General features: G+C 38.0%; 1 protein-coding gene across 2 annotated transcripts in view; it reads right to left on the reverse strand.

Annotated features, from left to right (window-relative positions):
• The window catches only part of STRN (striatin), a 73,157-nt gene that overhangs the window by 48,935 nt on the left and 11,834 nt on the right, over positions 1 to 12,388 (reverse strand). For both annotated transcript variants that reach the window (XM_086631623.1, XM_086631622.1), the window contains exons 2-3: positions 10,543 to 10,646; positions 2,463 to 2,536 (exon numbers count right to left, since the gene is read on the reverse strand). In XM_086631623.1, coding sequence (XP_086487749.1) covers positions 2,463 to 2,536; positions 10,543 to 10,646 — 178 coding nt within the window. The remainder of the gene's footprint in view (positions 1 to 2,462; positions 2,537 to 10,542; positions 10,647 to 12,388) is intronic.

Raw genomic sequence — 12,388 nt, forward strand, 5'->3', positions numbered from 1 at the left:
GCACCGGCCCCAATATCGACCCCTGATGAACGCCACTCATCACTGGCCTCCACTTGGACATCGAGCCGTTGACCGCAACTCTTTGAGTGCGACCATCCAGCCAATTCCAAATTTGTCAGGCAGGATTTGCCCTTAGTGAACCATGTTGGCTGTCACCAATCACCTCCTTTTTTGCCATGTGCCTCAGCATAGTTTCCAGGGGGGTGGGTCTCCTGCATGATATTGCTGGCTATGGATGTGAGACTGAATGGCCTGTAGCTCCCTGGGTCTTCTTTTTTTCCCCTTTTTAGAAATGGGGGCTATGTTTTCCCTTTTCCAGTCAGTGGGAACTTCACCAGACTGCCATGACTTCTCAAATATCATGGATAGTGGCTTAGTAACATCATCTGCCAGTTCCCTCAGGACTCGTGGATGCACCTCACCAGGTCCCATGGACTTGTGCACCTTCTGATTCCTTAGATGGTCTCAAACTTGATCTTCTCCTACAGTGGGTGGTTCTTCATTTTCACAGTCCCTGCCTTTGCCTTCTGTGACTTGGGCTGTGCAGCTGGAGCTCTTGCCAGTGAAGACTGAGGCAAAGAATTCATTGAGTACCTCAACCTTCTCCATATCCCGGGTAGCCAGGTCCCCCGTTTCCTTCCAGAGAGGGCCCATGTTCTCTCCAGATCTCTTTTTATCACTGACATACCTATAGAAGTTTTTCTTGTGGCCCTTGATGTCCCTGGCCAGACTGAATTCTGTCAGGGCTTTAGCCTTCCTTACCTGATCTCTGGTTGCTCGGACAATTTCTCTGTATTCTTCCCAGGCTACCTGTCCTTGCTTCCACCCTCTGTAGGATTTGACCAGGAGACTGAACTCCTTCTTCTGAAGTATATTACTGACTCCCCAAGAGATCACAGAGAAAAACAACAAGGACCTATTTGGAAGAACTACTAGAAACTCTTCCATGTTTTTTCCTGACTAGGCAGAAGAAATAAGGGTAGAGAGAGAGGAAGACATGGACATACGACTCCAAAGGAGCATGATAACAAAGCTTCTATTTTAAGTGCTTATCTTTTGTTCTATATCAAATCTGGACTGATTAAAGTGTACATTTCTGACAGCTACACATATAGAATGCAATGGGATAAATCACGACAATGGAATTTTAACAAAGGTAATTCCACTAACGTTCACTTTTCAGAAATAATGCACTGACTATGGCTCTGCTGGAAAGCCAGGCCTTGCACTGCATTCCTCAGCTGGAAACTAGAGCAACATGCTATTATAGTGGTACCCTGAGAAATTATAAAAAAAGATGTCTAGAATCTTGTTATGATCAGGTTAAAGTTTTCTAGTGGTCCAGATGCAGATTGGGGTCTTCCACTTAGTAACACCAAACTAAACTATTACTTCAGTTAAGGAAATAACCTCAATAGTAACATGAAATAAAATTTCTCAAAAATTCATCATATCTTGGATAAGAAAAGCCTGGTGTAAAGTTCATAATTTGGTGTGGGGGTAAATTTTTTTGTTTGTTTTTTTTTTAATGAACTTCAGAATCCAATGAGATGACAATTAATCATGACAGTAAACCAGACCATCCCTTCCACAAATCAAGTGACAGAGCCGAAGTCTGCAAATTTATTATATTCTTCCTTTATGTACAGGCGGTTCTAGTTTCATTGCTGTACTAGTATCAGTAGACTGAGATACAAAAATCATCACCTATTACTTTCCTTTCAAGGGCTTGACCTATAACCAGGTCTCTCTCTCTTCTTTTTTTTTCTGAGGAAAAGATAGGAAGATAGAGAGATGGATGGCAGGAAGTAACTTAAGTTCTTAATTCCTCAAGCTCAGTGCTTAAAACTATTTGTGTGAAGTAGGAGATACAACCTCTAGAAAAACAAATCAGCTTTCCAGAGACCAAGGTGAAAAACTGTCCTCTCACAGCTTAGCAATGAAGCTAGTTGTATGCATTTCCAATGATCATTGGAATTTTGTAAATAAATTCCCCGCTCTCAAACTCTCACTTATGTCTAATAATGCACTGTAATTATTTTTCTCTTGAAATACAAAAAAACGCAAACTGAACATGTACTACACATTTCGCGTCCTTCGCCACTGACTTTTTATTCAGAAGAATTATTCAGAGATAAAATGATTCTATAGCTATAAATCTAGTATCTCCCTGTTCCAAAACATGTCTACACATTACCAAGGAAGACAAAAATTATTCTCTCCAGGAGAAGTTGTTTGGTTTGTTATTTTTAAAAAATCTAAAGTAATTTGATTTATTAACAAATTTTTGCAGAGCATTATCACATATTTTTAATTTTACAAGAGCAAAATATAGTCTTTCTTAATTATCTATGTTCTGTTCCCATTAAGTGGTTTATTTTATCAACATAATTTCAGCATTTGCACAAACCACAATTAAGCTTTTATGCCAGTAATGAACTCATTCTTACAGGGATTCTTACCAGAATCATAGTTTGGTGGCTTCATATCTCCCTGATTCAATTCTGTGCCATATTTTAATTTGTGATATTTAGCCCTAAAAAAAAAAAAAAGAAAAGAAAAAAGAAACATTAGCACATTTAAAGGGTATCTCTAAACACATAAATGTCACCTGTCTTCACTTGAAAAGTCACTCCTTTCTTCTACACTAGGAACAAAAGAAAATAAATAATTTCAGTAGGACTCCAGATATGTAATTCTGCTTATTTTTTCCAAGGTTGACACACAATTGCAAATTGAATACTGATGAAACACAGGGATCAGTAGACTGCAGATTTTACAAAGTGTTCTTGCTACAGAAAACGTTCCTTCCCTGTGGACACCGGCTACTCTCTGCTTCCCTTCCCATCTCACCCTTTTCTTTTTTTCCAGCCATCACTATGAAACATTTCTACTCTCCATGTCAGTTGAATGCCATCTACTTCATATTTCATATTGTCACCTCAATTAAGCAAACCTTAGTTTTATTCTTCAAAATGCTGCGCTTTCCAACAGCAGCAAGCCCTCAGTTAGAACTATCCTAAATGAGATTTAGCACTGACAGCAGCCTATCTACAGCAGTTTCTCATAAACCTGCTAGATCTGCCACTCAACAAAGCTTGAAAACAGAAACTTCTCTTCCAAAAATATTTAGCTTACAGAAAGCTGATTGTAATAAACCCCACAAATCATGCTATACAACAATAAAGAGTAGCTAGAAGAAAAAGGGAAACGCTTTTTTAATTTGAAGAGCTTCATCCTACAAAGTCAGTGTCTATAGACTTTTAAACACACCAAATAATGCCACAGTAGTACAGCATTACAAATGCACATATAAGTTAAAGATTCATCAGAGTAGTTTTACAACACAGTAACAGAGAAGCTGCTATCTGTTGTCCCCTTTTCTTGCTCTCACTGTAAATTTGTCTCTACAGTTGTTTCGTTTCCTGTCAAATGTGAAAATGTGGACAACTTGAAAAACTCGATTCCCTATAAATTTTTGTAGACATTTATAACTGGGTAGAAAAGCAGCACTCATACTAGTTCCTACCCTGAACGACAGGCAGTGAAGAATTGGGGCAGCGCTGGACATGCAGCCTAGCAGTAAGGGGATAACCAACTACCATGAGCACATACTCAGCTCCAAGGCAAATGTATGGAGCTGGGTGTAAGATGGCAAGATACAGGCTACCAAGGACAAAAAGAAAAAAACAAAAACCCCTCCCATACACCAACAAGAAGATAGGCTTCGTTAGCTCCGCTATTCGCAAGGGAATTCTTCAACTTAAAATTTGTGTTTAAAAAAATTAATGGGTGTGACACTTCATAATTGCATGAGGTAAGTCTTACTAAGCTCGAACGACTGTGTCAAGAACAACTGTAAACAATATTTTCAAGCTACCTGCACCTCTTGATTGCTTCTCAGACATCTTCATTACATTACTGTTTTCTTTTGCCTTTTTCTATTTCATCAAGAAAACTCATTACTTCTAACCAAACGGTGCTGAGGAAAGCGATGTTTGGTAGTTCTTATGCTTCAGTATTGGCAGTACTAGTTTCCTACTAATCCAGCTGCATTTTAATTATAATCAACATTTAATTCTGGATGAGAACGGTAAGCACAGAATGAAGAAATGCCTCTTAGGCATAGCAAATACAGATGAAAAAAATGACCTTCTCCTCAACAGCTAAAGCACTAAGCACTAATTCAGTTGAGTAGCAACCAGAAAGGAAAGGAGAAAGGATGCTCTTGAAATGTACTAACAGCAATAAGTGAAGGATAAACATTTTGGTCAGTACAGAAAAGAATAACCAAGAATAGAACAAAATTAAAGCTGAATGCTCAAACAAAATATTTACCTTTCCTTTCCCAGCTATCTGCTTTCTACATTTGACTGGTAGAGAGATGTTACCCTGGTAAAACAAATCCATTTCATTATTTTTAAATACTGATCCTACATATACTTCCTCCACCTCACCATCACTAATAAAAAGTAACGACTAACCAAGAACTAAGAAATCCTCTAATCTGTCACTTACCTACCTCAACAACTTTAAATGCTACACTTTGTTAAAAACTTCAAGTTTTCATGCAGTCAGCAATTCAAGTGACCCTAATGCTTAATCCATTTTGATTTGACTTACCAGAAGTGAGCAAATATTAATATTTCACTCAAATCTGGATGAGTGACCTATACTGTGCTCTACTTAATTCTTGCAAATAATTTCAGAGAGCAATTAGTGGCATGAGGAATTTGCTTTTAGTTCATGGGTCTGATATAAAACTCCATTATCCTCTATGCATTCAGTAACTTTCTTATCAAAGTTTTGTTAATAATTCTCACCCTAAGAGCCAAAGTAAAATGTTTGCTAGATTAACTGAAATGATCATTCCTTATACCTTTCCTATTCCTTCAGATCTCTCACCTGTTCTCCAAAATCCATTTTTCAAAAAATTCAGCTTGCATTTTTTTAAAACTTCTCAGTATATTTACGTAACTCTCCTACATCTGTGTATGCTCAGTTTTTAAGCTTCTTTCCCTCTTAAATCAACGGTAATATTCTTCCTTCTTCTTATTGAAGTTCTTCCTCTCATTAAAGGAATTATAAAGTCAGTTCAGCAAAGTGAGACTATTCATTCTATCCACATTCTAAACTATTCATAGCAGATTTTTTTTTAACTGGTTCCTCCTCGTCATGCAACAGTTTTTAAAGCCTTTGTTATTCTTCATTAATTCAAGAGGATAACCTGGATTACATGGTTTTGTACACCACTGGCTCTTAAATTTATTATAAGGCCAAGCTGGCCTTTTATCTTTCAGAAGATTTAACTTTGTATATTACAGGCAGAGACCAGTGAAAATACAGACATGGCAGAGTAATCATGTCCAAACAAACACAGGTAGTTGAAGAGCTGACAATTCCTTAAAGCAATCCTTATCTTTAATGTTGCTGGGAAAGTTAAAAACAAAGAGCCACAGATCTTTGCCTGCACAAAATGACAAAAAAACACAATGCCAATCTCCAACCTGAATTAATTAGAATCAATTAGCACAAATTCAGGTATCTTAGCAAGACACCAGTTAGATGTGAACAAACACGAATACCATGTCAGAGTACCTGACTCGCTGAACTCACCTTCGGCTATGGTCAGACTCAAGTTCAGAGGAATATCTTTTAAAAAGTCAACATAGATAGCTAATAGTCCATCAAGGAAGTATTTTCTACACTTTTTCAGGCAGCAACTATGATATTTATTATTAGAAACTATCTCATGGAACAGTTGAAAATGTCACAGGTATGAAACATAAATACTCTTCTTTCTAAAGCATCCTAAGAAAATGGCTGAACACAAGAAGTCAGACTCCAAGACTAGAAGGGAGAGTCTTGACCATTCAGTTATATATATTGCAATAAAAGGCTATGAAACTTCTCAGAAAATGAAATTTAATTATTTTCCATACAAATTCTGAGTATAGGTTATTCCATTAGCATGTTTATATTTAATCTATTTCTACAACAACAGAGTATTTCTCTCCTGCCTACCTGTCATGCTTAATTTCTCTGCTTGTTCATAAATCACATAGTCCACTTATGAACAGTGGCCCTCTGCAATTCACATTGAACTTTAGCTCACACATCACAGCAGTGAGATACGATTATCACAAAAAAGAGCAAATGTATCTTTACAGGAAATAAGTATAAAGAAAAAAAAAAATAAAGTTTCTTCAAGCTTTGTATTATCTGGTCCAAATCAAGGACAGTGGCTTTGGGGCAGGGCAAGAAGGAGGGAAACAAACCACAAAGATGAGCCTTTATTATCTGAAACTTGTTCAACTTGGACAATTTACCTTCCATTTCCAAAAATCACATCTGAATTATTAACAGTATACAGAGACTGAAAAATTACATGAAAATAACTAGCTGAAGGATACAGCTTTATAGAAGGTATTTTCCACCTGAAAACTAGCCTTCAAGTTGTTTGGAGGAAAGCTCTTTTGGGGCTGTGAAACTATGTTACAGGGTAGATGCCCTTAGTCAGACAAGTATGAATATTAGCACTGCTCTGGCTTTTGCACTTCATTATGCAGTTCTCCTTTTTTCATTAGTAGCATTTTCTTTAAACTATGTGTCTTCTATGTAAACAGTGCTTGGAGACATTCAACATGGCTGCCACAACACTTCAAGAGTGGCTTAGGAAAAGGCTAAAAGCTTTCATCCTTCTAAATTTCCTAAGACTGAGAGCAGTGAAACTTTTCTGAATACTTCACACAGAAACAAGTTTGATCCTGATCAAAAAAGGCCACTATTTCTTGGAAATATCTGTCGCCAGACCTGAAGCATCGGATCCAGCTGTGCTGAGGGAGCCTGCCAAAACACCCGTAGAAGATCTGGGAGCCGCCGCCAAACCAAGAGACATAAACAAGAACAACTGCCAGGAACAGCACGGCGAGATATTCTACCCAGGGGAGAAGGCGCCAGCCTTACTCTGATCAGACACACCAGTGCAGAAAACAACATAAAATTAAACCAAGTGTTTCTAGAGACATGGCTCAGGAGTCCAGTTCTTTGGTTAAAATATGTTAAGACAGGAAACAAGCTAGACTAGATAAAGTAGGATACGTACTTGAGAGAAACAGTACTACATTTCAGCTAGCGCCTGAAAACCCAGAGGAAAGAATGCAATTTACTGGTGGTGGAGCAAGTATTGATAAAGTAATAAAAAGTAGCCCTCAACTGTCAACAGCCTCACACTGCAATCTACTGGATGTTGGCAAAACTACACCAAAACTGCTGTTGAACAAATCATAGTGCTTAACTATTAACTACCTCCTTCTAAGCTCTTTGCTATTTAGTGTATTAAGACTCTTCAGGAGAAGTAACTGGGCTTCCTATACATGCAACAAAATGGTAATCTTACAATTACTAACAAAAACTGAACGTTAACAGCATTTGTCAGAAAAACATGGTAATCTGTGAGTAAAAGTCATCTTCTACCTTACCCGCTATAAAATTACGTAAGTGCCATGAAATAGAGAACAATGACAATGCTTCCAAAGTTGTTTATTTATAGTCAACTTTGAAAACATTTAGTTGACAAAAGAAATGCTGAACACCCACTACATAGAACAGCAGCTCATAAAAGCATGTATCTGAGAAAACCAGCATGGCTCACTTCTTGCTCACAGTTTCCTGAGGGCATTGCAAACATAGACTACTCTGGGCCACAATTTCATATTCTGTCCCGTTACTCCTAACTTATTTCATCTAGCTAAGAAAGATCTGGTGTGCTGCAAGGTCAGGGAAGAAATGCTCCCCTGCTCCCTCTCACCCACACGAGTCTTCCACTAACTCGACCAGAAGTGTTTCCTCCTACCTTGTAGGATCTCATTTTCCATCTCTGAGCCCAGTGGAAACAGCCAGCATCCCAGCTGGCTACTGCCTGATCTGGCCGATGGCTGATTCAGGAAAATGCTGGGAAAGAGAGCAGTGCTTCCAAGCTCACTATGTTGCCATTCTTTTAAGTATCAAGCAAAAACACTTGCTGGAAGACATTTCCAACAGAAATACAAGACTAGTTTCTTCAGAAACTGGCAAATAATACTGCTGTTTAAAGCCACAAATTCTTATAAATAGCTGTCTCCAGCACACACCACTCACAAGCATCACATTTACTTTAAAAACCATTGCACACCCATACCAAAATCATCAAACTGGATCGGATCAGCTGAGTGTAGCCTACTGACCTAAGTAACAAAGCCTAATAACATACACTGCAGAAAAAAACCACAAGAAAATATAAAAGACAACTATGTAAAAACTGCTAATAATAAACCACTGCATTAGGATTTAAATGTCTTAACTGAGGTGGATTTTACTGAATGCAACTGCGAGACATTTTCACCAATCATTTGGAAGTAATTTTGGGGTTTTTTTGTTGTTTTTTTTTTAATCTTAAAAAGCTTCTCACACATAAATGCGTGGCCAGCAGGTCGAGGGAGGTGATTCTGCCCCTCTACTCTGCTCTCGTGAGACCCCACCTGGAACACTGTGTTCAGCTCTGGAGTCGCCAGCACAAAAAGGACATAGAGCTGCCGGAGTGGGTCCAGAGGAGGGCCATGAAGATGATCCAAGGGCTGGAACACCTCTGCTATGAAGACAGGCTGAGAGAGTTGGGGCTGTTCAGCCTGGAGAAGAGAAGGCTCCAGGGTGATCTTATTGCAGCCTTCCAGTACTTAAAGGGGGCCTACAGGAAAGCTGGAGAGGGACTTTTTCCAAGGGCATGTAGTGATAGGACAAGGGGCAATGGCTTTAAACTGAAAGAAGGCTGATTTAGATTAGATATAAGGAAGAAATTTTTCACTCAGAGGGTGGTGAGGCAGTGGAACAGGTTGCTCAGAGAAGTTGTAGATGCCCCATCCCTGGAAGCGTTCAAGGCCAGGTTGGATGAGGCTTTGGGCAATCTGGTGTAGTGGAGGGTTTCCCTGCCCATGGCAGGGGGGTTGGAACTAGATGATCTTTGAGGTCCCTTCCAACTCTAACCATTCTATGACTCTATGATAAATGTATTTACATAGTCTGATAATTTTAGATAAATTGCTAATTTATCTGAGTTATAAACATGAAGTATTTGAGGTATTTCTGAGTAATCAGGAACAGTTTCCTCAATTTTGAAATACAAGAAGTCTTACTGAATTTATATTCCTTAGAGCATATCTTTAACTGCACAAGAATGTTCTCCATTGTCTTTTAAAGAAACTTGTATAATCACGCCTCAAACATAAGCCTTTCCATGGTTATAAACTACAATCGCCATTACGCATATATTTGAAATTTTTCTGTGCTATTTGATGTAAGATCAGTGCCATAACAAGGCCTGGACAAAAAGAGTATCTACCTTAAACATTCCTTCAAGAACTCCCCAAAGGGGAAGCAAGCACGCTGGAGCCCTGAGGCTACTGCTGGCCAGGAAACCAGCTGCAGCTCCATGCTAGCAGATGAACTGGTTGCTATCAGAAAGAGTCAAACGGGACAATGCAAGGCATGTCTCATGCTAAAGCAGTCCACACAACATGAGTAAATCTAAATGCAAAACAGTGATGTAAAACTATTAGTGCCCTTTTTAAATTATCTAGCTGAAACATCCTATTCCTCATTTGCACATGTGTATATTGCTAATCTTATTTCTACTAATACAAACTATTTAAAAGAGGTTTATTTTATTAATATTTTAATAAAGAGAAGTAGGAATTACCTGTAGGGTATGTAAGCAATGACTGCTTTGCAGTAGTACCATAAATATACTCTATAGTCTTTAAAAGACATTTTACTAATTTAAAGACTCTATAGTCTTTAAAAAAGACATTTTACTAATAAAAACAATTTTAAAACTAAACTTGGCCTAAAATAAATCAGTTAGAAAGACCTCGGGAAACATTAAAAAAAAAAAAATTCATTTGTCTCAAAGATTAGACCAACAGGAAAGCATATGCAAGAATAAAATAGTAAAGTAGATTGTGGACTTCTACTGAAACCCCTGTGAACAAAGAAATAGACATTTGATCAACTAGTAAACACAAACATTTTTTCACTCCTCACAAAATTAGCCTCCAGAAGATATTCCAGTGAAGTCTACCTTACTGAAAAGACTAAAAACTTAGCAAGATTAAAAACTAGAAAATCACTAGACTGAAGACAGTTATTCAAGATTCCAGTTGTCAAAGATTATTAAACAAAGCTAGTACTTTGAACAAAAAGAGAATACATCATAATTCTGGGGTATAATCTATACAGTTCAGTGGAATTTTACCAAGGAAAAAGTATCCCTCGCTGATCAACCATGGGTTTTATCTGCATGTTTTCAGAGCCATACTATGTTAGCTACTGCTTTTACCATAATGCAGGCATTCAGATTAAAAGGTTTATTTAGTATGACAATATTTGTCAATTTGAGAGCTCAATACATACAGAATAAATATTTCTTATTTTGTCAAATATAAAGGCAAAAGAAAGTATCTGTATTCAGAATTTCTTCATCATGTACTCATCACTAAAGCCACATACCTTTCCTGTTTAAGCGCATATTCCAGCATTTTGATTCTTCGCACGAGATCCTTCTTCAGATTTTCTTGTCCTTTCCTTTCACCTTGAAGAAAGGCGATTTGGGCCTGCAAAAGGAAGCATTCAGTTTAGAATCTGCTTCCTCAAAATCATTCAACATAGCTCTTAAGTGTGTACGTCTCTCCCATGTTATTTTTAAATTGATTTGCACAGTTCAAAAGAAATGGGCTTACTGTGTTTCATAAACATTAAACACTTAGATAAAACATTGCATAGATAAGCCTTCTAAACTGCATGGTCGTTACAGATCGGGGAGGGGGAAAAAAGATAACAAAAAAGCAATTTTAGTTTGACAGGGTTTATTTCCTTTCTTGGCTAAGCATTCAATAAAGGATAAGGAATAGATAAAATAAGCATAGAAAAAGCCTTCAGCAGATAAAAGCGTTTACTAACAAGAAGCAGATGATGAAGTATTTCTGCTTACTAACTGAAGTAGTATACAACTAGTGCGCTGTTCTATAGATACATGTTAGAAACATGATACTAGTCAAAGAACTGAAGTACAGCATGTTCGGCTAAAAGAAAAATAAAACCCTGTTTGTAATACAGTGCCAAGTGTTAATTATAATACTTACTAAAATAGGTTAAACAAAGCTCTCTAGAAATACTGTAATTAAGAGTGAGAAAAAAACAGAAAAGAGGGAAAGGTATTTTGGTGGAAGAGACATGGAAAGAAATGGTATAGAAGCAAATAAAAGTCAAGCAGAAAACAGACACCTAACCTTTATCGACTTCCAGCAGAGAATAAGTATTTAGTTGCCCACGAAAAATCTCCCTTAAATAGAAAACTATGATATACATACAAGATACTCATTCCTAGCACAAAGGCAGAACTACCTGCTTTTGTACTTCATGCTTATATGAAGTCCCTTATAAGAGGCAGGTTCTTACGGTCTCTCAACTCATGAATACACTTGTAGACAAAAACACCTATGGTCAGTCACCACTTCACACCTTGGCCTCACCTGCCTTGCAAACCGCTTGCCAGTTTCAGGATCAGAAGTTTTCGGCCATCTCTGCAGCTAGGTCTCCAAGTACCTCATCTGCCTCTTGAGAAGCACAAACAAGATAAAAGGCAACTGGTCTAGCCCATCAGCTGTTGAAGGTGAAGACCGGTAAACCTTTCATTTCCATAAATATCCACTGCAGTGTGTACCAACCTGCAGGAAAAGCTTGGGAGAAACGAGCAGGGGTATCTTTTCCACACCTGACACAACCTAACAAGCAGTCTCCCGATATTTGAGTTAATGGAGACAGACACTTCTAAAGACTAACTTGTCACTACATATTTTTACCCTAAGGTGAGAAAAGCAGTGTCTATAAATGCCATCTTCTCTCCACCAACTACAAAGGGAATGCAAATAACAAACTCGGTTGAACTTTGGAGATCAGGCAAGAAGAATCTTACTCCAAAAGGCATTTGTTGGTGGCCAGCTACAACAGCTGCTCAAAAATATGACACCAGCTGACATAATTTCATTGCTCAAGTACAGCCAGTAAACAGCTTGACAGACACCTGAAGAATCCTTAACCACCAGTCACCAACTAGAGCAGCCAGTTTATGACGAGTGAAAAACATTGGTGCTCTCCAATGAAGTCGGTCTTCACCCTTAATGGGGAAAATGCATTTAACTGCCAAAAAACCCTCAGCTGAATCAAAAGAAAGGCCTCTGTCGCTCTAGCATTAAGCTTCTCCTCACTTTACACTCAAACTGGGATGAACAAAAATTACAATTGAATTTTAACATTCATTTTACGCTCCGGTTTAGGGAAAGGCACAGAACAAAGA

This window comes from Tauraco erythrolophus, chromosome 2 (genome assembly GCF_009769465.1).
Source record: "Tauraco erythrolophus isolate bTauEry1 chromosome 2, bTauEry1.pri, whole genome shotgun sequence".
NCBI lineage: Eukaryota > Metazoa > Chordata > Aves > Musophagiformes > Musophagidae > Tauraco > Tauraco erythrolophus.